The sequence below is a fragment of the Orbicella faveolata genome, unplaced genomic scaffold, assembly GCF_042242905.1.
Source record: "Orbicella faveolata isolate gen_17 unplaced genomic scaffold, um_ofav_v1 contig_36, whole genome shotgun sequence".
In the NCBI taxonomy this organism is placed as follows: Eukaryota; Metazoa; Cnidaria; class Anthozoa; order Scleractinia; family Merulinidae; genus Orbicella; species Orbicella faveolata.
In genome coordinates, this window is record NW_028301565.1 from 1974463 (window position 1) to 2000161 (window position 25699).

Genomic DNA, 25699 nt, shown 5'->3' on the forward strand with positions numbered 1-25699 from the left:
CGTTGTCACATGGACTTAAAGTGGATTCCCTGGTTGACAGGGGCTTCAACTGCGCCATTCCAATTTTTCCACAATTCAACATGTGCCCCCAAAATATGGCCGTTATGTTGTTCGATGTTCGTCATGTACACATACAAGAATTCACTCTTGATAGGAGGAGCAACCAGCTCTACGCGATTTGCTTAGTATGTAAGAGCTTATTACTGCGAACAATAGTGCAATGTAATTACCATTGACCCAAAAACACCACAGCCAGATCTCGGGTGGTCAAAATCGCTATCAGATACACAAAAGTTCAGTACACCCTGACATTAATGCAGTACAGCTGAAGTTCCGTGCTTTACTTCTGTTGGGTTCGTGGGAGACCACCCAGCAGTATTCCTGTCCTGTATTTTGCCCGTACCGTGTTTCAATCGCTCCAACCCAACGTTTTGGATTTCCACCTTATTCGGATATTATCTAAACGGATTCCTTAACTCGGTGCCCTTGCGGTCAGTCGTTACACTAGCTGAGTGCACGATGATTTAACTTAAACAACTCTGGGATTGACGTATCTATAAATGCCGAGTTAAGAAGGAAAATGGACCAATCCCCCAAAATTGCCCCTAGAGAACAAAATATGTCGAAGAGTGTTTCCAAAACGAAGGATCATTCAAAGAAATTTGAAATATTTCCTGTTTTCCTTTCCTTAATCGCATTTTAAGAAACATAGGCAATTTCGACTTAGTAATTTTAGGATAGATCAGTTTGCTGAAAATGTGTAGAATGAATAAGTGAAAATGTGTTGAAAATACCTGTCATGGACGGTGGAATGAGTGCAAAATACTGGCTCTTTGCTTCTGCATACTCAACATACTTCTGAAAAGGAATTCTCCTTTTAGGCAAACTACAACTCATTGCTGTTACAGATGCTAACTGTCCACAGACACTCATTCCAAATAGTTTAAAGGAATATATCTCAATCCCAATGCCTATTTGAGATTTTTTTTGCGTAGAAAATTGAGCATGATCATACAATAATCTAATTTCAGCCTCCTCTGTGTGTGGCTCTTTATCATGAGCTTCTGGTTCAAAATTATCCTTCGTGCATTGAAAATGATTGCATAACGATGAGGGTTTTGAAAACAAATTTGACCTGAAGGTTCAATTTTCGCAGTTTTTTTAAATCCTGCTAATTTTGGACATAGGGGCTCTTAAGCGCCCTTCTGGTATTACGTGTGACCATCCAGTGTAAAGCTACTGAGCAGTACTTTCAAGTGCTTCTGTTGATTATCCTGTGCAAGGTTGTTCTAGCTTTCAGAGTGTTGTTGGAATCTTAAAGTGAAACATTTCTCCTCAGTTTTTTCCAAATCCATTAACTATAGTTTATTTGACACTCGCATAGAATCGCCCAAAATAGCACGATCAGACTCGTGTAAGGTCGTCAATATGAACTTTCAGCTAAGATTGATATATTCTTAAGATATTGTTTACTTTGCTGTTGTTTCAGTTGACAAACAATGAAAGATGGACGTTCTAATCAGCCATCGTGTTAACTCTTGTCCTGCCAGAAGAAAATGACTCGTACCCTTGCTTTTATTATTTCTACAGCGAGCCTGAGGAAACGTGACTTTAACATTGCACTGTGCCCAGCTAGTTATCACTTTTGCGTTTCACGGAATTTTACCCAGTCATTAATGTAGTGATTAATCAAAACGAGATAACAGTTCCACAACTCATTTTGGGATATTGGTGATTTGGTTTTCCGGTGAAACCCATCTAGCACAATTAATTAGTGAAAATCTAGATTATAATCACGCAAACTGACTACCAAACCTTATTTATCGCAACATTTAGTTCGCCTTTCATGCGGAGAGGGTTCGTGATAAATAACTTCGACGATCTTGTTTGATCCAGTTAATCAGGAGATCTAACAATGGACACATTCGTGTGGCATGGCATTTTAGTTTGCTTTATTTGTTTTTTCACCAGAATCCGGCCACATAAGGCAGATTTCCGTCTTCGTGCAGTTGCCCTCTTGTCTCACCAATTCGATCATTATCATGGTATGCAGATGCACATAACAACAGCCACCTAATGACCCCACATGGCCTGCAGGAAAAGAGTCTTCGTGATAAAATATGAAATAATGAGTTATCTACAGTGGAATAACTTCATCTGGAAGTAATGAATGCGTCCAAATCAAGTTTTTATACGGAAATCTTACAACTTTGAGGCCGAGATACCCACATAGGGGTCTACAAAACCGAGGCACGTATAGCTGAGCATTTTCTCTTACAAATCTGTGTGGTGTAATTTTGCTTAAAAATTCCGCCTGCGACAGGCATAAGTTGAATTAGAGATAATCTTGACAAGAACTCTCTCTTTCTTGCCGGTATGATAAACAAAAACACATGTAACCAATCTTCGTTAATGGACTTAAGGGCTTTTAATCTATTTAGGTACCAAAATCGCTTAGGAAGATGCCTGAAACGAAACTGTGTGATCATGCACTAACTCACGACGCACTGATACAACAGGTACACACATTAACGAAGTCAAAGAAAGTTAACAGATTCTAAAATAAACTTGGATAACACTGAGGAACGCGACACGTATCAAATGAATGAGAGGACCAGTGGCATCTTTGGTGGAGCCTGCAGGGTTTCAAACATTAACCTGACACAGCACCATCCAGTTATCGTTCATACTTCAATTTGCTGCACAATAATCCTTGGACGATTTAAGAAAATCTATCGTAATTTGTTGGTTTTAGACGGAATACACTTGAGGATTTATCGCTTACGCCCTTCGTAAACGATCAAAGATTATTGGTATCCCAAATCACATTGGATTAGCCAAAAATTAGCTAGATAATCAAACAATCTTGCATGAAAATGTTGGAACTAGATAAAGCTTGAATTCTATCCAATACAATATTTTATTTCTTAGCACGTCCAGCCTACATAATGGTGCATAAAAACGCTCATACTAGTCTAATCGGAACCTGTCTTCAATTGTTTTCTTGGCAAACTACAAACGTTTAGATGATAAAAGCAATCTAAGAACTCTCAAAATTCGCGCCAGCTTGTTGCTAAATAATATGCAATACCTGCCAAGAAAGGTTTGTTAAACAACTCTCATTCTTCGAAGGCTCAGTGTGTAAATAAGAGTCCAAATATTACAGGCTAAATCTGCGTTACTGATCGATGAAAAAGAAAACCCCGCTACAAAATATTAGGACACTTCAAAGAAAGACTCAATAGTCAGACAAGAACTGCGATTGAAATGAATGTTTTGTACTTTTCAAATCATTATGACACCAATATCTTTGTCAACCAAGACGGGCCATAAAGCTTTAGTCGAAAACACGATACAAACAATAACATGTCGGAAACACACGGTGGCGATTGTTAGCACAGTTGGTTAAGATGCCACACCAGATCTAGCAAAGACGCCATGTTTTGACAAACGTTGGCGGCCATAAAACAGCAATTCTCTTTGCGACAAACATTCAGAACAGGTGTGTTGACAACGTACCAGCACTTAGTAAATATGCTCAAAATGAGTTAAATCTACATGTGAAAGTGTATCTCTTGCGGCTCACAAAGGAGTACAGTATTTAGCAAAATGACGAAAAGACTTGAACCTTTGTACTAATCTAGCATGAGAACAAGGTCATTTTTCGATTTTTTGTTTCTACGCTCTGTATGCGATAACTCTTTTGATGTACATCTGACGTTTGCAGAGCATGTTTCATATTTCACGTCATTGTTAGGGGCCATGTAGTGTGAAAAGACTTTCGATCCAAACGCAGGTACCTTCACGATATTATCTCGACTGAATTTTTGAAAAGCAAATTCTTTCGAATACCCTTCCCACCTCCCTGAAAATAAACAGCCAGATGATAAGGCGATCATTCGAACAAAAACAATTCCCGGACTTTTTGTTTTCCAATTTCAAAGTAATTAGAGCCAACTGTTAAACAATGAAGACAATATAACCTGCAAACATCAAAACAAATTCTGCAAGTTTATATGTAAGGAAATATAATCTAACATTCCGATCAAAAAGTCCCGACAGTATTTGTAAGCAGACATTGTTGGGCAATTTCACTTTTACTAATAAGGACTTACTTATAAAGAATGCCCTAGGTAACAATGACGGACGTAATCTCGACAACTTGTTACCCTGTTCTCAAAACTCAGAATCTATTTGTTTAAGGCTACCCTTAAGGTAATAAAATATCGTTGTTATTCAGTAAACGTGCCGCATAAAACAAAGCTCAAGACATTTAAAATCCCGACATCTTTTGAAAAAATAATCGAAATTAAATATTGACATGAACAGCAAAGAGCACGGTGTTTAAACCATTGCTCTGAAAGAAAGGAACATCTGAGACTTGCTCAAATAAACGAGCTTGTATTGGTTCAAGTGTTCCTTAAGTTTATACAAGAACTAAAGTTGACTCAGCCTCTCTTACAATAACTTCCTTAGACAATGTCTCGTTCCTCACAGCCCATTGTGAGCTCGTAGGTATGGAGTCGGTATCCTTCTAAGTCACAAAGATACCACTTTATAGTGAATAGTGAAATAACATTGCCGACATTAGGCATGGGGAATTTATCAAGAAATTTCAATCTATTCCATTATAAAAGAAAATTGTTTTGCAATGTTCTTTACAAATCTATAAACAATATGACCTGTAAACTGAACAAACAAGAGAACATGTCTTAAAAGAAACCTGTTTCAGTCTACGTATTCACTTAATATTCCTCTTAATCCAAAGATGCAGACAAGGGTTTCTTTTTAAAGTTTCCTCCTTTGTGATGGAAAGTGCGGTTTAATCAGAATTAAAATATCTTGATAAAAGTATCTTATTTCCTTTTTTGGCGAGAAAAACAAACAGTGTATATTTTGACAGGTTTAACGTTTCTACTTTTCCACGTCACTTTTAAAGTGTCCATAACGTTAATTTTACTTTTTTTTACTTTCTAGCCCAAATGTACGAATCACCAAAAATACTTCTCAGAAAAAAATGTTTTTCGAACATAACGCGATTTTTCGAAAAGTTACAATTCTCTATTTTTGCCGTAAACCCTCGCCGACCTGATTAAGAAGTACAGCGAGCTCCTATCTGGGTTGACATTTCACCATGCGTTGTGTTTTCAAAATCAAGGAAAGAGTGAGTGTCGTATCTTGCCCCTACAACGCATCTTTTTGGCATTTTCCCAGATTTACTGGACGTCAAGAAATTTCAACCTGTTTACTTGCAGTCTGAAGTCACGTGTTAATCTTAATCTTCGTCACAGTTCCTTTGTTACGGAGAACTGAGAGAAGACTAAGGTGGATAAGGAACTAAAATGCGGGAAAATTTGAAAGTTCTAACAAATTATATTTTAAAACACGTTTTATTCAAATAAAATTCTTTTAGAAGAAGCCTATTGAGCGAAGTATAGATTCAACTGAAAAAGTACAAAAAAATGGCATAAAACGTAAATATAGTAAAGCAAATCAGTCAATCAATCAATCAGTAAATAGGTCACGAGCACTTCAAGTCAAAAGCCTGAATTTCAAATCAAATTAGTAGACGGAAAAGCAACTAAATCACACAAATTTTAACCCGGTCCAAGTTCATATCTACGACTACGACTGTATCTCTCCTGAGTAACCAAGGTGACTGGCGTTTGAAACCAAAACTGATCATGTAACTGAATTTTATACAAAACTTTGTTTCTCTGAAGTTTATATAATATTATATAGTATTTTAGAAATATTTTGTCTGACTCAACACGAGTTCCCCATTCTTCGCCATACCACCCAGTCTCCTTCGCAGCCGTTATTAAGGTCGTCACGCAACGCTTCTCCCCAGAGAAGCGTTGCGTGACGATCCTAATGGTGTTTTTCTATCTTAGCAAACTACTATTTTCAGGTTTCCTTCAATTAAACGTAATTTTTACGTTGCCAAACTAATTCAAACTAACGTGACCGAGCTCCTTTTAAATGGCTCCCGCTCGATAAAGGAAAAATGTACGCTTTTAATTATGTTACTAACTTTGCTTTTATTTCTTCTGCAGAAAATAATTTGCATAGTCCAGAAAAAGGGCACTGGCTGTAAAAACCCGCAAAAACCTTTAAATACAAACCTCATTTAATTTGACAAGGGCTCAATAATTTCCCTGCCCGAACATAAAAAAACACAGTCTTCTTGACTTGTGACAACCCTGCTAAAGCTCTGTGGTGTATGAACATGAAACTTCGTAAATGTACGGTCTCAGAAGTGCACTCCCGGAAACACATGAAGAAGATTGACGATCACATGATACCACTAAAAAGGCCATAAATAAAGCAAAAAGAAACCACTCAGACACACAAACTAGCCAACTAACAAACGATCCATTTTGCGACGGCTAAAGCAGATATAATTTCCTTCAAGAGTTTTACAACACGACAAAATATTTGAACCAGCCAGAAATAATTACAAACCTTATATTACATACTTGTTTCTCAAAAGGGAGTATTAAAATCATTACTTATAAACCTATTAAATTTCTATACAATAATTAATTTTGGTACACCTGTTATTTAGTTAAGAGAGGCTACTTTCAATTTATAAAAAGCCTACAAAATATCAAGGCACTCATATAAATCTAACGTTTTACAAAGGTTCGATCCTTTCTTCTAAAAAAGCTAGTGTATAATGAAGTTTTCTCCCCCAGCGAAGCATAAAAAATGGGCCTTTCATTCACATGAACTACAATCGTATCAATTGGAATTGTTCTTATAAAACTTTAGCAATCCACGAGTTCTATAAATTATCATTGACCAATAGAGAAAATAAGAATAACAGTAACTACCCAGTCTTTCTTTTGAGTTCATCTACAGATTGGTCAAAGTATGGATCATTTCAATGTAGACGAAAGAAAGTACGTACATGTAAGCAGGAGTGACTTGCACCATAAACAAGGTTCTTCACAATTGGCCAAAAGTAACAATCCCGGGGTAACAATTTAGCTAAAGAACACTAAAAATGTCTCTAGCCCTAAGACCACTTGAGGTGCAGATCAATATGAACGAGTATGAAAAAGAGGTTTCAAAATAGTGCAGATCAACTGCGTAAGTAACCCCTAAGATAAGATAAGCACTGCAACACAGTGTTGAAGCTCTGACTTCCTACAGATTGCACTTTTAAATATCTCTGCTAGCATAAAGCATTAGTCTTTATCAGTATGTTCAAATTGACCCGTGTAACCGAAATACGTCTCTGAGTAGAATGTAAACCCCAAACTAGACCTAACAACGTTCCAAGACAATTTTTTTGCAATGCGAATTTCTGATATGAATTAAGTCTTTCAAATGTGACGGAAAACCCTTAATTTTGCAAATCACTCACCAATGTAATCATTACATTGCCTCAACAGAACCAGTTCAATAAACAGAAACTTAACAAAAATAACACATTTTTTCTACCTATCTATCACTGTCTACCTGACACATGAGATCACTGAATGGAACAAACAGATTTCTTTTTGCGTAAATCTGGTCGGCTTCTGCTTCGCGAGAGCTCTTTCACCGAAGTTGCCTAAAACACAAAAATTGGTCATAAATCTCTGTTAATAGAGCATCGATCGGTCATAGGTTCAAATCAAGTTGAAGCTTCAATTCCCCCCCCCCCCCCCCCTGCTTTTTGGTAGCTGCTTATTTTTCTACTGACTATCATAGTTATAAACTTAGTTATTCACACTAAGTCTTCAGCAACATTTAAAATTTATATTGCTTAACTTGGTTTAAAACTGTTATGTCCATAATTGCTCTTTAATGAGGTTGACTGACTTCAAGTTACCACATCACATGTAAATGAAACCAAAATTTGGAACTTACTTTAACCAAAGGCCTACGTAAAATTGCGTTTTCCACTTTGTTCTTAGGGAATTATTTATTATTACAATTCATAACGAAGGTGAATTAATCAACATGACACGAGCGTGGGACAAAGAAAAATTCTGAGTTCCCGACAGGAATCCTGTCGGGGACTCAGGATTTTTCTTTGTCCCACGCTCGTGTCATGTTGATTAATTCACCTTCACATTTCATTACCGAGCTTAAAATTCACCATCTTTATTAACTTATCACTACTCACAATGACTTCGATAGCGTTGATCCTAGCAGTATGTAGGACACTTGTCATATATGAACTCAGTTAAATGACCTTGCTCTCCATGAGTTCTCGTAGCTCAGGGGATAGAGCGCCCGCCCGGTGTTCGGGAGGTCATGGGTTCGATTCCTGTCGGGGACTCAGAATTTTTCTTTGTCCCACGCTCGTGTCATGTTGATTAATTCACCTTCACATTTCATTACCGAGCTTAAAATTCACCATCTTTATTAACTTATCAATTCATAACGACTTGTAAAAGTTGGCGTGAACTACTTGTTACTTCACTCGGGAAAGTTTACAGGAAAAATAAAACAACGAAACACACTCACTTTAGACAAGTTTGGCAAAGAAGCTGCAGAGCTAATCTGACGTAACTTCTGTTTTCGTATTTGACTCTCCATCTCTTTGCGGGTTTTCTGCAACACGAGATTACAAGTCACTTATGGTAAAACGAGCAACGCGTAGTCGAAATCTTGTCTCCGAAAGGGGATTGAGCCTGCGATTTTCGACTGGCGTTGCCAAGCAACATCACGTATCAGTATGGCGCTGTGCTGACGAGAAATCGCACTGGATCCAATAGGCCTGCGAGAGCTCGTGTTATATGTATCTGTCATTGAAGGAACGTCTTTCTCTCATTGTACATCTATCAACAGCCCAAGCAATTCTTACACGCATACAAGGTACAATGTATACTAGCCTGTGAACGCAGTTGTATTTCCGGCGGAACCACGTGACAGCCCGAAATACGTCTGTGTTCGCAGGCTAAATGTATACCAGATTGACTAACTTTCGTCAATCAGTATTTAGAGTTAACAGTAAAGCCCTTTATTACATGTTCAGTTAACAAGTAATAGAGGGATTTGGATTGCCTGAAACATCAACTTTGCTTACTTTTTTGACACTCGTATGACTACAACGTTAGGCACACCAAATTTACGTTAAACACGAAGAGAATAGAGCTGTCTACGCATATCAAGGCTTTTCTCAGACCGAACAGTCGGTGCCTACGTCTGAATCTCTGACGACGACCAAAACAACAGCAACAACAAACGAAAACAACAACAAAAACAAACACCACGACAAAAACAAACAGTAGTACACTACAACTTGCTGCACATGGAAATCCAACATAAAAACGTACTTTATCACCATGGGACATCAATAGAGTCACAATATCGTCATAGCGGTACCAGTGGGCCAGTTCAATTGCAGATTCACCGTTCTGAAAGACAACAGGAAAAAGAAGATCACAACTAATACATGTCTATTGTGAAGCTACATTTAAGAAAGCGAGACGATTCTGTTCAGTTGTATCTCGCAAGAATTGTGAAAAGGAAATAAACGCAACATATGCACATCCAGAGGAAGACAAATGAACTTAACTGCACCTCAGGCCTATGATGTCCCTATTCAGTAAGTGAAAGCTAGTCACTGATAGGAACACGCCAACCGCTAAATAATTTTTCATTTCTTTCTTCTTCAACGCAGGCACGCGGCAGTGGCGTTATCCAGCGGTTAGGAGCTAGAAACCCACGTACTTTTTTGTGTTGCTTACATTGTATATATCGCCGTCCTCACCTTTGTAAGAAGCGACACATTCGCACCAAACAGCAACAACACCTCTACTATTCTTCTCTTTCCTCTCATAGCTGCGTAATGAAGAGGAGTCCGGTGCTCCTGCAGGCAATAAGAAAAGTTATATAGACGCCAGGCAGCTGGTTTTCCTGTCTCGACGTTAAGTCAAATGCCTAACACAATGTTCAGATGGCTACCGACTTTGTTATTTTTTTACCACTACATATTTGCCTTACCACGTACACCATCTCGTGAACACGACCACCTCGTTATTACAGACACCGGCTGAATCATGTTTCCTTAACTCCGACCAACTCGGACAATGGAAAAAAAGACAGTCTTTGATAGATTGCTAGTTTTCCACATTTTTTTGCTTTTTTTTTTTTTGACGGGGGGCAGATGCCCCTGGCTTGTGACAAGCTCATGAAAGTTCCTTATTTAACTTAAACTGGCCAGTTACAACAAAACGCATGGTTTGACAGCAGAGTCCGAATTAAACTATCGTATACATACAAGTATCATGACTTCATTTTAAACGAATCAAAACCAGTATGACAGTTGTTGTTGTAACTTCATCTCTTCAAAAGCCATTGAAGTGTCACAGCGTATCTTTGCTAAGTGCAAGGCAAGGAGATTTCAACCCTAGTCACTTCTAGATCTCTGGTGTAACTGACTTCCCAGGGCTGACTGTGTGTGCATTTATTAACACAAAGTCCCAAGTTACCTCATCAGCTAAATTGACGTTAGCTCCGCCAGGAATAAGACGATGGACAATGGCATGCTGACCACTCACTGCTGCCTCGTGTAAAGCTGATTTGCCAAACTACAATTTTACATTGGATAAATCAGTACAGCATATATTGCCTTGTGATCTAATCAGCTTCTAAGCCCAGCTTTTCCAAATATACAGGTACGCAACTATTCCCGATGAGGATAAAATTAGAAATTCAGTCTTTCAACTCTTCTGTGAACTGAATAAGCATGGTGAATACGAGTACATGCAACTACACCTGCCAAATTGTCTTCTCTGTGCTTTTCGATCCTGGGAGTGTTCGAGATCCCAAAACGTATCAAAAGTATCAAAAGTTCTTTTCTCTACCGAAAATTCCAACACTGTACCCAGCCTCACAATGTGTTAGAAACTAACCTTTTCCTAAATCGGACTATATTTACGTGTACTTGCTTATTGAAAATGGTTCTCGTTCGCAACTGCTTCATGCGAATACTGTACTCAAGGTTTGTGTGATCAGTGTTAGACGGTGGTTGGTTTGTATGGGATGGAAGTTTCAGTCCCTCGTGCCTCAAATCCACACAGACTCGCTCATAAAACGCGATAGTTGTAATCAAAGACTGTAACACGGATTTCAGTAAAGATTGTAACTGTATAAAATGTCAATTACCCCATCCTGAAGATTAGTATCTGCCTCAGCACTTATTAAAGCTTCAACAATGCCAAGATGCCCCTCCCAGCTGGCAACCATCATAGCAGATTGACCAAACTGCAAATAAAATAATTGTGTACTTAAAGGATCCTTTAGGGAGTATACACATGTATGTAAATGTATCATGAATGATACACCAATATACAGCACTTCATGCATGCAAAGTTAGAAGTTTTTTTTCCTTTACATCCTTCAGACAACAAGGACTCTAAATGTACTGCACTGTACCTCATTTTGATGATTCACGTCAACTCCTTCTTCAATAAGTCTCCTGACGTCCTCCTCATCACCTGCTTTGGCGGCGATCATGAGTTCTTTGCAGAGCTCCATCTGAAATGCAGCAGTTCACGAGCTCCAGCTTAACAAAACTTGACACTACCATAATGGCATTTTTACTGCTTTTCATATTTTGCAATCATGAAATGCTATGATTAACACCATGATCAAATGATCTGCTAATTAACAGCGTAATTAATCAATTACAAGCAAATATAATGAAAATAATTTTGTCCAGGTGAATAGGCAGAGTGAATTTCCCCTTCAAGGGATTTGAACAAACATTTGATTGAATGTTGGTTACTTTACCGATACTTTAATCCTTACAAGATCTCCCCCCACCCCCATTCAGAAAACATTTCGTTTACAGTAATTGGGTATGTTTTCCATGACCTCCCTGATTTGGTTGGAGTTTTGTTGCTAACATAAAAAAAGTAATTTCTATGCAAAAACCTGTTTTTCCATTTCTTTATCCTCAGCTCCACGTATGCTCATTTGTAATTCTTCTCGACTAAGAAACATCTCTTTCTGCAATTGAACAATATAGAAAAACAGGATTGTTATACATGCAGTACATTTTCTTACATTTAGTGTACTCGATGAACAGCTTTTTTTAGTATCTTGGGTATCCATACACAATTTGTATCCACATAACTAGTAAGCGCAGTTCCACTATTGTTATTGTACAATGTCTAAAGGTACAGGTGTATGTGTACATGTACAATTGTACATGAATAAATGTATATTCTCAATACACAGTGGAAAGAGTCTAACATCAAAGATCCCCATGAGAAGCACCCAAACATGCATGCAAAAGCACATCCCAGGAATGCTAGGGAAAAACACTGAGGACATTATTTTTTCAAGCCTCCAGGCCCCAGTTGTTCCAAAAGGTGGATAATGCTATCTACCAGATAAATCGCTATCCAGAGGAAAAGTGTTAACAAAACAAACCACGCTATCCATTGGATGGTGATTTATTCAGTAGCTAACGTTATCCACATTTCAACCAACCTGGGCCAGGCCCTCTTGTTGGGTAGGTATGCTCATTTTGTTTGAAACAGGCCAGTCTTACATTTCTTCCACAATTCTGTGCAAAAGTACATGTACATCAAGAGAGCAAACAGAGTCTACTTTAACTGAGCATAACAATTTACACAGATATAGCTAATCTAAGGTCATTTAATATGTTTTTTTGTTCAAAACAAACTTAGTTTTAGCACAAAAAGAAAATTTAATTTTGCCATCTGAAATTTTCTGCAATACTGGCTGCAAATACACATATGCATGCAGATGCAGGTCAAATTACACACATAGGTAAGTTAACAGTTGCTACATGTAACTTTGAAAAATAGATGCATGTAGAAGCACTTACTTCTTTGTAGATTGAGCTTACGCTTGCAGCCGACAAGAGATGACTTTTGTAACAACGATCAAAAGTACCAGTATCTACAAGACAAACCAGTTAAGACTTAAACAATGGTATTATTACAATTTTCAAAGATTATAAGATGCAACGGTTACTTAACACAATTTAATTAATTTATCACATGACACTGTACATGTAGCATGCTAAGGGAAAAGGCCAAAACGTCCTGATAGAACTTGATTCTTCTTCATGCAATGCTTGCTGCAACAAAAACAGTGCTACACATATCCATTTCAGAATGTGTTATACTAGGCAACTTTTTGTCTTGAAACTTGCCTTGCAATTTGTCTTACAAAACAAATTGTGAGACAAGTCATAAGAAAAATTAACTATTTAAAGCAAATTAAAAGCACCTTTTATTTCCTAAATAAAAAACTGTCAAGAAAAAACCGGACTGTCAATCAGCTTTAAAGATGTTGGCTTAACTTAATCCATGTATTGTAATTTCAAGATGTCATCCTCTGGTCATTTCCCTGCTATGAGTGACCACAATTCCCACACTTTGTCAAAAAGAGCAACTACCGGCCATATACAAGTTAATGTACTACATGTAGTCACAACCCCTAAAATTGTCAAATCCTGTTTCCAGGGTTTTTCCTTCAGTTGTACAGTGAAAATAAATCAAAGTCAACAAAAAACAAAAAGAAGAACGGTTAAAATCACCTGTACTGACAGAGTCATCACTGAATTTTCCCTCTGACCTCCTTCCAGTTTTCTTGTAGTCTGGTGGTGCTCTGTATGGTGGTGGAACTTCGGCAAATCTTCTACCTGTGTCATCATGATCAGTAAACACACTGTCTGCATAATCTGATAAAATTTCACTCTCTGACTTTGTGAAGGTCGAGTGTTGCTGTTGGTACCCATTCAGAGATCTATCTGGTCTGTCTGGGTTGTGTCGGCTGTATTCATCGAAACAATAATCCGCTGATTTATTTTCAAAGCTATCACTTGGCATGGCCAATGTTTTGGGAGACTGCCTTAATTTGTTTGATTCCATACTTGAACTTTCCCAGCCATGCTGGGCTACACTGTGATAGTCTGTGGACACAATGAATGGCTGTTGTTTGGGTGTGTCAACAAGTCCAGTTTTCACCATGACTAGCTTGCATCCTGTTTGAGTTGGGTCACGGAAACTCAGCGGGGGAGTATATAGTGGAGTGCAAACACCACCATACATGTTCCTAGCAGAGTCATGTCTTGGAGTGGCTGTCTCTTCCTCCAGTGCCATCCTGTGTTGATAAAAATCCTCTTGTAGATACAGCTGCTGTGTGTTTCCAGGTTCTGGTTCAGGAATCATTGTTTTGTAGTAATCTTCTGCAGCAGTATCCTCATACCATGAAGAATAGCCATTCTCTGCTTGCCTAGATGGTGAGTGGCTTCCCTTTGCTGATCGCTCCTTGGTGTCAAAACCTGGCTGGCTCATATTTAAGGATGTCATTCCCACAGGTTTATAAATTTCATCATTTACAAATCTCACTGGTTGCTCCTTGGAGTTTGCACTTTTGTTCCCCATGTTGACTTGAAATGTGGCAGTTGAGGTATACAGTTTTTTGCCATCAGGTTTAGAAGTTGACCTTTCCAATGGAATTAAATTCTGCTTTGTTGAAGAGCTACCCTCTCCAACCTCAGCTTCTGCCATTCCAATAGATGATGTTTGAATTAAGCTTTGAGACTGCCATCCTTTGTCATTGTTGTAATTGTTGTCCTCTACAGAAAAGTCCATAACAGACACTTGTCTTTTGCCATTTTCACTTTGTGCTGCATATAATTCTGGGTTGTATAAAAATTGTTGATTTTGTAACTTATCTGTATCATTGTAATGAGGATGCTTCTTGGCTTCAGTGGGCTCTTTGAAAGAACGCAAACTTTGCCCATCTTCAGCTTGCTCAACAAAGTCACCCGGCATAGACTCATTAACAGATGAGAAGCTTGTGATTGACAGGTCATTGCCATAACCATTTTTTCCAGATTTCCTACCAAAGTAAACACCACTTATGCTTAACTGCTCCAGAGCAAGACAGACGTCATTCCTTCCCAAAGATGTGCGGACGTGTCTGCGTGTGCACAAAGGAACCAACACGTAGACCAGTAAATCTGTTCTACCAAATGAAACTCCCATGAATATACCTGTTTCATAGTCAGGATCACAAGAGACAATCTCTGGAACTCGGAAAAGTCTTTTTAGAGTCTGTAAAATTGCCTTCTTGTTCTCTGTGAACCAAGTAAAATGATTCTTGATCCGAATCCACAGAGGAAAATATCCACAAGCTGAAAACAATAAAAGAATTTAATCAAAATAAAATTATGTTTCTCCTAAGAAATTAAGTTTTTTAAGAAGAAAGAAGAGTTCACTACCTGATCCATTGTACATAACAAACATGTATAGTGTGCCCAGTGCATGCCCAGAAAAACCTTGCAGATTTGATCTTTGAACATCTTCAAAGGATTTCAACAGTTAAGGGCTTTCAAGGATCCTCAATGGACTTTTGAAGAACTTCAAGGGTCTTTCAAAGACTTTTGAAAGAACTTCAAGGATCTTGCAAAGATGTCAGCTAAAATCTAAAACAGATCCCTGTAAAGACCTTTGTTAAATCATGAAATTTTTTGTTTTGTTTTTTATCTGCTTTTGAAAGCCAAAATCGCATTACTTTGTTGACCAAAAATGTCCCAACTTTGGGAAAATTTTACCCACAAACCGATACAACAAGATAATAGCCACCATATTTATCTGTGCAAAACAGCTGACTGTTAGAACTGGGATGGGGTACGGGGGAAATGAAGGATGAAGGGAGACAAGATATTTAAGTACCAGAACAAGTGTAAGTGCATGTACAGCTTGGTGCAACCACAAGATTGAGTTTAAGAATATACATGCATGTATGTAGTTCTTATGTTTTAAGCAAACCTCAGCAGTGTCCAAAGAAAAATGTGTCTGATAGCCCAGGACAGGTGGATTTTGTGGTCAACCTGGTGAATTTATTGGGGGCATTAGCTGGAAAATGATTTTCTCTGCATTATAAGCACTAAGCTATAAGGAGACTAACATACACCATTCAAGAACTTCCCTAGTGTTTGCATACACATAGATCTGGATATTCTGACCCAAAACTGTTGGCTCTTTCTAAATATTATTTTCCTATTATTATTATCTTTTTCTTCACAAGATTAAAAGAATTGAAACATGATCACCTAGATGTGCAGGTACCATGCTGCCTTCCAATATTTAAGTGATTTAAGTGTACTTAGCTCGTTATACATAACAAAAAATTTAATAAATCAAACTACATTGAAATGATTTGATACAATATTGATCGGTATCGGAAGCATGATTTCATGCAAGTTTCAAGTGAGAGAATTTCATGGAATTTCCTTTTTTGTCTCCAGAATTCCCCCACTTCAAGGCAGGAAATGTTTTCATGACAGCTTAAATAACAAGGTCTCGTGCGGGCTTCAAAACGATTGTCACTACGTATAAAATGCAAATAATGTAAACAGTGGGGTACCTGTATAGCAACCTTTTCATGCAAAACGGTAGGAATTCTGCAAAGAGCCCCATGATTTACATGTAAGAACAGGTGATTTAAGGACATTTACCTGTAGCTTCACAGCTATAGAAACATATTTGCATAATACTGGACAAATAAAACGCTACGGTTCGAACGTAAACAAACCGGAATTTATGATGACGTACCTTGAAAAACTCGTGGATCCACAGGATTGTTACTAGCTTCCCATTCATTCAAAACTTCAAGGAGGTCATAACAATTTATCTTCTTTAAGAGTCGCTGTAGAACTCTTAAATTGTCTTCCCCGTAGTATAAATTCAGGACAGCTATTAAGGCCTCACCGTCTGTCACGGTCTTCAACGTGTCACTTCGAATAACATTCCGGAGAAATCCAACGATGTTATCTACTTCATCCAACCTCAGTTTACGAGCCACAAAATCTTTGATTTCTTGTAGAGGCTCAAAAACCAACTCTGAAAGTCTCTCTCTGTCATATCGAAGACCCTGAATATTGAATTCAAAATCGTCCGCAGCCATTTTCCGCTGAAAATGTGAAAGAAGTCCAAAATATTCCAATGCAATGGTCTCTTCAACGAATGGATTCGGTGGTTAGAAGCCCTAAAAAGCCACAGCTGACGCAAATTTAACGGATTGCAGTCTCTGTCATCAGCCTTTAAAAAACGGTGGCTTAAGCTTTAAGCTTAAGCTTCAAAAGTAATACTTTCTGGAGGAGTTGAATTTCCTTGTGACATTCACAAGACGGCTTTGCTTTCTTTGTCGCTGGAATTTTACGCCAACCTTTCTCGTTGTCACAATCACCGATAGGTAAACCAGATGTTATCGGCAATGTCCTGTCTGATTGGCTTTTAAGAACTATCCTTTGATAAATGTCAACGCTGTATTCCTTTCATGTGGCGGTCATGCAACACCGCAAAAAATACCGATTGCCCTTTGTGTCGCGTTGCGCTTCGTCGCTTACCAGACCGAAATCGTTTTAAATAAACTCGTTATATAAATTTTCCATGCGTGAAAACACAAAGAAACCACCCATGGGAGTTTAGTAACTAAAACAACAATGCACCGATGCGAAAGCCAGTGGGAATCCAAGCTGATGGCACAGTTTGAACGCGTTTTTCTCTTTAGATGACACCGTTTGACACTGTTGAAAGACACGACAATCCAACAGGAAGGAGCTAAATCCCTCGAAAGGTGAACTATGTTGACAAACTTATTTCCAGCCTGCAACGACTCACAAAGTCATTAGCTCGAGGTGATTCAATCACGTCTGCACTCTAAGTAACCAAAATAAACAACGCTTGTCTTGCTTTCTCGTCAGATAGAAATTTGCCACATCGCGCTGAAAGCTTTTCCAGGTCGAAGGAAACTGAACGCTAGAACCTAGTCTTCTTCTCTACGTTCTCAGCACTTGTCCCAGACTTGCGCGCCTGGTAGATTCCACTGCTTCAAACTGTTTTGACTCCAAGGTGGCTTTTGTAAAATGTCAGATATTTGTCCTTGTAACCTTAAAACTTCATCTTCTAAGGAAGATTTTATAGTTTTCCTGTGATGTATTTCTTTAGCTGGAATTCAGGAATGTCGCTGATTTCAAGACGAACTGAGAAGTCACTACTGTACATGTTGCACTGTTACACTGACTGTTAGTGCTAAGCTTTGAGTACAGGAACAAGTGGTTTTAATCCTATATACGTTGTACAAATTAGTTCTAGTACGTCAAATTATGTTCTCCTGCTGATAACCGCGTGTAAAAATGACTGCACATTTTCGAAGATCAGTAGAGACAGAGCAGGGAAATGGTAATGAGGCAATGACCCTCGTCGATTTAGAGAACGTGGAAGATGGTGGAGAAAATTGTGAAAGTGGTTTTGTTTCACCAACGGAGCTAACGAAGATCAATTTCCGATCACTGATTGGTCATACAGACGAGGTATGAAGTTAAAAATATAACAACATTACTGTTTAGTTTACTACCGTAGGATAGTGTTTTGTTGTTGTTGTTGTTGTTGTTGTTGTTTTTTAGGTAATTATGTATAAGATAACTGCAACCCACTAAAGCCTTTAAAATAAAAGTACATTATGTAATACATCATGATGTATCCACTTAACATGCATGTAGCATGCATGTTACATGTACATGTATGTTGATAAACGTTTAGAGAAAATGGAAGGGTCCAAGTAATGCTTGGGTGTTAAAAATGGAAGTTACACCTGGAAAATGTAGGTCTTTAATTACTCTCTTCTTAACAGGTGAATACATGTGCATTTTCTTCTGACTGGTCAAAAATTGTCACAGGAGGGGATGATATGCTGGTCAAGTTATGGGACACAAAGGCTGGTGAAGTGTTATTTACTTTAGACAGTCATGAAGGTAAGGAAGATTTTTTTTAATTATTTGCAGCCAAATATTTGGCATGGCCCAATTTCCCAACCCTTGTTGTTGTTGTTTTTTTTTTCACATTCTAACTCAGCCTTAGGCCTACATAGGCTGGAACTAAATGAAAATACAGTAAATGTTATGCATATGTTTTTTTATTTTATTTTATCTGGGAGAAATTCATCTATGCCAACTCTCTTGGAGAGTCCCCTGGATACATACCAAATCTCTTGCATGGGCCACCAAATTTCTTAGATATGAAGGGCAGTTCTTTATACATGTACATGTAGTAAATGTTTCACCCTTTTTTGGTCTATTTTCGGCATTTTTGTACAAATTATTTACCTCTTGTGGATGCACATTGGCCTTATGGTTAGTTCACTTACCTCCTGATCAAGAGGTCTGGGTTCAAACCCTAGCCTGATTGGTCTCGGACAGTCCCGGTGGCTCGCGGCCAGATTTTGATTATTTTAGGTTGGAATGTGAGCAACTTGCATCAAACCTTGAATTCAGTCTACCGTAAACTTGCAAAGGTATTAACCCTTGCTACTTTGGGAATTAGCAGCCTTTGGGGCTCTTTACTTTTGGAAGGTCGTTACTTTCAAGGGGTTGTTACTTTATGGGAGCAAAACGCGTTATATAAAATTGATACAACTGAGCTGACTTTTTACCATATAAAAGACAGAAATTCGTAAAAACAGCTCATAAAATATGAGATACAATTCTTTGTTCCAGTTTAAATCTATGTTGCCGCCACATGGGTGGGCTCTTTATGTCTAGACCATATTATTGTCAGTGGTCAACAGGAAAGCAAGTCAGATACCGTTGACCATTGAACCTTGGTCTCACTGTTTTCAGGGAGGGAGGTAGGGGTGGACTTGCTACTTTCAGAGGGCGACCGCAATTTTTTGAGGCTACTTTTGGGGTGTCGCTATTTTTTGGAAGATGGGTCATTACTTTCGGAAGTTTACGGTATTGTAGAATCACAATGTGCATTAATTGAAGTGAAGATAAATAAAGGGATATAATCATCAATAAGAATTAATAATGAACCAATTAATCATTAACAAATTATTAACGCCCAAGTCGCTTGTGGAGGGAAGGTGCCTACGAAGCCCGGGGGCTGCAACTGCAGTCACATCCCCAAGGTGCTAGAACACCCGACTGGCCTGCCCAACCCGCAACCAAGCCACGAGTCCCCCGCGCCAAGCGCCCTACAGGCACCTGTCATACTCAAGCCAGATGGCATTGGTGGAAAAAAAAAAAAGCTAAAAAGAGGGGGGGGATAGGGAGGGAACGTCGAGAACTGCTAAACTATAATTCAATCCACAATGCCACACTAACAGAGCGATGAACACACTGCGAGCTCATGGGATGACAACACATGTACTAACCAAAATACCGCTGGACAATGTCAGCCCCAGGGCTCTCAGGACCATATGACTGCTGCAAACGCTACAGAATGCACCAAATGCTAAAACAAATGCTAACAGATGGCCAAGGCACTATCAAACGCCTACAAAAAACGTTACTGACCAGACTAGCTCCTGGCCATAAACTATGTAAAATTTCATTGAACTATACCAAACGCTACAGAACGCACCAAACGCTAACCAAACGCTCACAGACAGCCAAGACACTAACAACCACCTATAAAAATGCTACTGACCAGACTAGCTCCTAGTCGTTAACTATGATAAATTCCATTTAACTATATTTATTTTGGAAAAGTGTATTTTACAAGTGTGTAAACTACTGGCACTTAATACTACTAAAATTGTTTAATCAGCATCAGGATTATAGTCATGCAATTATATATCTATTTACTTACAAGAAGATTGACTGGTGTAAAATTCTTTTGACCCAAAATATTACTTACTAGGTGCAATAAAATGTGTATGTTTTTCATCCGATGGGAAGTTGTTTGCCTCTGCTTCTTATGACCATACTGTTAGAGTTGTAAACAGCAGCACTGGAAAAGAAGTCTTCAATCTGGAAGGTAATAACATTTTGTCTGTAGTTGGAATCAGTACCATAATCAGCAGTTTAATGACTCATACACTGTACATGGTACATTTTGAAAACATTATCTAAATTTTCAAGCTTGTTCATGATCTGGCTCAATCTTCCCTATCTTTTTCAGTTCTTAGCCGATATGAAATCCTCTTACATAAGAGGATTAGACTATCACTTTTCATTGATATTCCCTTTGCCTTGGAGGTAACTTAACTACTTAAAAATGTTCTGCAGTGCATTTATTGTTTTGCCACATTTTCAAGTCTAAGGTTAATGCAGTTATTGTTTCCCAGACAAGTTAGAAACCAACAAACTACAGTGTACCTGTATTTCCTAACCACCAAAAGTCAATCACATAATCATTACAAAATTGAGCACTATCTCTTTGCCGCAAGACATATGAATGAATATATTCCTCAAAATTAACCAAAATGACAGATCTGTCAGTTTTGACACTTGTAAACATTTGTTCTGCCTTTTGCCAGGATTTGGGGCACTTTTGGAGTTTGGTAAGGCTTGACAAAATTTGGTATGATTGAAAACCACCATCTGCATTTGTAGAGAGATACACAACAATCAGTAAATAAGATCATTTACAATAAGATTATGTTATTTTTCAGGACACACGCACAGTGTTGAGACATGTTGTTTTTCTCCTGACTCAAGATACTTGTGTTCAGGATCTTGGGACACATCTGCAGTTGTTTGGAATTTAAAGGTGTAAATCAGTTTGTCGTAATAGTCATGGCCATAGTAGTGTATGACGTTTGCCGACTACAGACCACAGACTACAGACTGCAGAATTTTTAACTTATGTCATTTTCCCGTTTCCATTACCAATAGCTAACCATAAACTTGTAAGCTAACCTAAGCAGTATTCAGGCTAACCTGAGTGATGTTAAGGCTAACTGGAGTTCTATTTAGGCCTAAATGTAGTCTGAAGTCTGCAATAGTCGTAAATGTACACCGAGGCCATAGGCAGAAAAAAGTTATAAATGAGGCAATGTTATTTTTTTTGTTTATTTATTTATTTGGTGGTAGTCGTTTACATCCCCCTTCAAAAAAAGCAACAAAAACAGAAAAAAAAAATGACTCAGGCATGTGCCTCAGTTTGCTTGTCACTAGCTATGGAACTGAAAGTGTACCAGGTATTATTGTTCTAGGGCAACGGGCATTATTTCAATCTGTTGTTTGTTATATTGTTCTCTCAAAGGTTATCAGGCCATTCATGTGAGACCTTGTGATAGCTGCTACCCGAACCCAAATTGCACTGGTGGGGAGCCCTAGTAGAAACATGAATATCGGAGAATAGAACTTACAACTGTAGCAAGTTTGTTTCATACATGGAAGTTAATTAAGGTTAAATCTAACGGCCGTTGTAATAGAAGTATTCTCTTGGGCAGTTGAAAACTGATTCTGTTTGGAAGAAGATCATTCTGCATAATAAAGGATGCGAAAAGTTCTTACTTAATTCTTGACCTTGCTTTGGAATGCTGTGCTACATAAAACTGCTTAAACCCCTTTTGTATTTGCCTCCAGACTGGCACTGCTGCATTTGTTTTGGATGGCCATCGAAATGTTGTGCAGGCCTGTGCATTCTCTGTTGATAGCTCAACTGTGGTAAGTTACTGCCCTACAAAACAAACTGATGCATTATCATTATTTTATCTCACAGTGTAGTCACTTTGAGATCTATGTAGATTGCAATGATCGCTTACTGTTAGTCTTTGACAGACCCCTTATAATGCATGATGCAAATTTCTAAAGTCTTTTTTTTATGTCTTGTATTTAAATAGGCAACAGGTTCTTGGGACTGTACAGTTCGTTTGTGGCCTCTAACAGATGGCAAAATGAATGTCACATGTTTGAAAGGACACAAAAGTAACATTCATGCAGTAGCATTTTCTTCCAATTCATTACTGGTTAGTACAGTTTTTCCCCTGGTGCAAAAGTAATTATGAGATTATAAAGTTGATTCATAGACCCATAATTAACTTATGAATGAGAAAGTCAAATATTAAGTTTGCTAAATAATCAAAACTCCATGTATATCATATTACAAGTACTATTCTACTGTACATACTGTATGTTATATAATTTGCGCATACAAGAATGTCTCAACTTTTTGATGATTTGAGCCTGAAAATGTTTATCTTATTTTGTTACTATCAGTTAGTTCTTTAGTTATTTTTTGAACTCTGTTCTCTTCAAATCCAACTCTGGCTTTAGCACTGTTTCTTGATCATTTGTGGTTACATTTGTTTGTTCTTCCAGGCCTCAGCATCATGGGACAGTACCCTCCGACTTTGGGACACCCAGTCAGGAAATTTGTTGCATGTATTAGAGGGACACACTGGCTGGGTTCAGGTAAACCTAGTTTTAGTTCTCTTTTAGATTGACACAGGGTAATTAGAAAAGGGTCGAGCTACATGTAAGTCAAGTTGCAGCAGAGAACTAATTTGGTCCTGCTTCTCATTGGTTAATAAAGCAGCATCTCGCCAAGAGAACAGTAAGAGCCATTGGTTCTGTGGACATATAATGATTGCAATAAAGTGTGATTATTTCTTTGTTTCAGGCGTGTTCATTTTCAGCTGATGGAAAGCTTCTTGCATCCGCCTCTGATGATCAAACGGTATGAGTTCTTATGCAAGCCATTTGGTGATTGTTTTCTTTTTGGGCTTTTTCGGTAGTTTTTACATACAAAGTCAGAGCGCCTTGGTGTCTTTTCGTTTTGGATTAACTGTACTTTTCGAGGTATAACTAAACTTTTTTTCTGACAGCAACGGTTTTCATAATGTTTGATTATTTAGTGCGATGTTTTCTCCCAGTCGGGACTATTCGCTAATATTTGCAAAGTTTATAAGTTACATGTATTTTGGAACTTTAGAATTCTTGGCCAATGATTTGTACATGATATTTCATTTGTTCACTTGACCTATACATATATTTTGCTCATCTACATGTATGAGCATATTGCGAACTCGTAATGTGACCGGCTCCCAGTTGGCTTGATAGCTCAGTTGGTAGAACACTGCATCGGTATCACAGAGGCTCTTTTTATTGCAACTCCTTGAGTTGCTTTCAAAACTGCGATGGCCTCTTATGTCCATCATTTTACAAAGGCTGAAGTAGGAGTCTAGATAACTGTTATTTCTTTCTGTTTTTTTTTTTTTTTTCTTTTTTTTTTTTTTCTATTTCAGGTTCGTGTATGGGACACAGAAACTGCGAAGTGCATCAAGGAACTTGAGGTAACTAGAAAGTGATGTCCTACCTTCCACATTTGTACCATTGCTTATGCAAAATAAGATTACTTGTTTTTTCAGGCTTCAATTTTACAACTGCTTAAGTTGTGTCTATAGCTGCGATGATCAATCATATCTCCACATCGTTCAAATAGATGGTCTTTCATATATTCACTTGCAGTGCTTATGTATGTTCACATCTACTAGGCTTTAGCAAATCTTAGCACTCATCAGTCTCGCTTTGGCTATTGTTTATTTTACCCTCGCAGTGTCAGAAAGTAAAATTTAAATAGTCAAATGAGTATGACTATGAAAAAGTTTGGTTCTCGTCATCATCTACACTACAAATTAAAGTCTCTCGACTTTCAACTCTCTAATCGTTGTTTGGAATTGTCTTTGAACACTGTCTCTTGTGTGTGGAATATTACACAGAATATGAATTTCTAGCCAATCGTAGCGCTCGCAGACTCTATTCTCTTTACCAGTGTAAAATAAACTTTAATTGTGGTGGTATTTTTGTTATTCTTCAGTGCGATACAGATGAAATTCATACTTGCTGTTTCACTCCCAATGGCTCGGTATTCGCGTCTGGACCAGCAGAAGCCGAAACAACTATTTGTATTTATTAAATATAATGACGATATTGGACAATCTAAGTCTGGTTTAAGCCAACCTTAACACTTAATGACCGCCAGCTAAAGAGAACAGGAGGAGGTATCTTTGATAGCAGTTTAAGGCCACTAAGTAGTAATTAGTTAATCATTGTTTAAGACTGATTTTGGATAGTTCACTTCTTGAAAAAGTTATACTCACAAATGATACCACATCCTACATTCAACCAAACATCGAGCACAAAACTAAATCCGCAATTTTTTCCTTCTCTGAACCGTTTTCATAACTGTAATAGCTCCAGTTTTGTATGGTTAACTTAGACATGTAATTTACAAAGAACGTAGGCACAAGCAAGATCAAAATGTTTTGTACAATACAACAAAAAGATTTATTTAAAACCTGCACAGGTACGTTGCTGGTAAATAATTTATGTACAACATCACTCTTACTGTAGATACATTTACAATGTCGTAATTGATAAACAAATAAATAAAGTTAAGGAAATATTTACAATAATGGCAAATGAGCCTTCTAATTGCTTTCCTCCAGTCAGTGCTAGAGGAGGAATTCAATATTTGGGAGCTTGAGCTGAAGCCTGGCCACTTACTAGTCACGTGATAACTCGTGTTTCATTCCTCACAACTCGGCTTAGAGCAGTTTTCAACCGAGTGTCGTAAAACCAAAACCAAAGTAGTCGCTCAAGCCAATCACAAAGGACACAGACAATACAGTGAGCCAATCAAAACTCGAAGAAATTACACGTAGCTGACGCTAAGCGTGGGAAAACGTGTGCGAACGAGTCACGATTGGCTTTGATTTAACTTCTGATTGGATAAAAAATTGGCGCGAGTTTTTTAAGCCAATCGCGTAGCGTAGTCAGTGGAAAACCAATTAATTTTCGACTCTCAAACAAAAACCGCTCTAAAGTCAAGACAAGTGTCCCCTGATGCCAATATTCTATTTACACTGCGTTTCGAAATCCTCGAGTAATGAAAAACCCAAAGTATGAACAGGAAAGACTTGAAATCGTCCTATAAATTCCAGTCAACAGAAGCTATGCAAGTTATTCAACAAT

The 25699-nt window shown here is 38.0% G+C and overlaps 2 protein-coding genes across 3 annotated transcripts; one reads left to right on the forward strand and one right to left on the reverse strand.

The window, feature by feature from the left end:
• Positions 1–6378: 6378 nt before the first annotated feature.
• Positions 6379–17724, reverse strand: LOC110053841 (uncharacterized). Of its 2 annotated transcripts, XM_020760136.2 has the most exons (11): positions 16548–17721; positions 13520–15124; positions 12803–12876; positions 11881–11955; positions 11380–11481; positions 11110–11208; positions 10434–10532; positions 9713–9811; positions 9276–9356; positions 8464–8550; positions 6379–7561 (listed from the first exon to the last, which is right to left on the reverse strand). In XM_020760136.2, the coding sequence occupies exons 1-11, from the start codon at positions 16897–16899 to the stop codon at positions 7481–7483; spliced, it is 2754 nt and encodes a 917-aa protein (XP_020615795.2). In that variant the 5' UTR covers positions 16900–17721; the 3' UTR covers positions 6379–7480. The 2 variants fall into 2 exon arrangements, with proteins under 2 accessions (XP_020615795.2, XP_089130831.1); XM_089274705.1 differs by lacking the exons at positions 6379–7561; positions 8464–8550 and having other exon boundaries at positions 8566–9356; positions 16548–17724.
• A 13-nt stretch (positions 17725–17737) lies between these two features.
• On the forward strand, positions 17738–25140 carry LOC110053843 (uncharacterized). Its single transcript, XM_089274712.1, has 10 exons — positions 17738–18307; positions 18628–18748; positions 20637–20753; positions 21391–21488; positions 22310–22390; positions 22567–22692; positions 23045–23137; positions 23346–23402; positions 23971–24018; positions 24543–25140. Exons 1-10 carry the CDS (start codon positions 18131–18133, stop codon positions 24639–24641), a joined length of 1017 nt encoding a protein of 338 aa, XP_089130838.1. The 5' UTR covers positions 17738–18130; the 3' UTR covers positions 24642–25140.
• Positions 25141–25699: the final 559 nt, after the last annotated feature.

What these genes read in the sequence shown, in the direction of transcription:
- LOC110053843 (XM_089274712.1), top strand. Translation starts at nt 18,131, where the DNA reads ATGACTGCACATTTTCGAAGATCAGTAGAGACAGAGCAGGGAAATGGT. An exon ending in TACTTTAGACAGTCATGAAG is followed by an intron (nt 18,749 to 20,636) that starts GTAAGGAAGATT and finishes ATTACTTACTAG; the next exon opens with GTGCAATAAAATGTGTATGT. An exon ending in AGAAGTCTTCAATCTGGAAG is followed by an intron (nt 20,754 to 21,390) that starts GTAATAACATTT and finishes GTTATTTTTCAG; the next exon opens with GACACACGCACAGTGTTGAG.
- LOC110053841 (XM_089274705.1), bottom strand. Translation starts at nt 16,899, where the DNA reads ATGGCTGCGGACGATTTTGAATTCAATATTCAGGGTCTTCGATATGAC. An exon ending in TGATGACTCTGTCAGTACAG is followed by an intron (nt 12,877 to 13,519) that starts GTGATTTTAACC and finishes TTTGTCTTGTAG; the next exon opens with ATACTGGTACTTTTGATCGT. An exon ending in TAAGCTCAATCTACAAAGAA is followed by an intron (nt 11,956 to 12,802) that starts GTAAGTGCTTCT and finishes GTTCAATTGCAG; the next exon opens with AAAGAGATGTTTCTTAGTCG.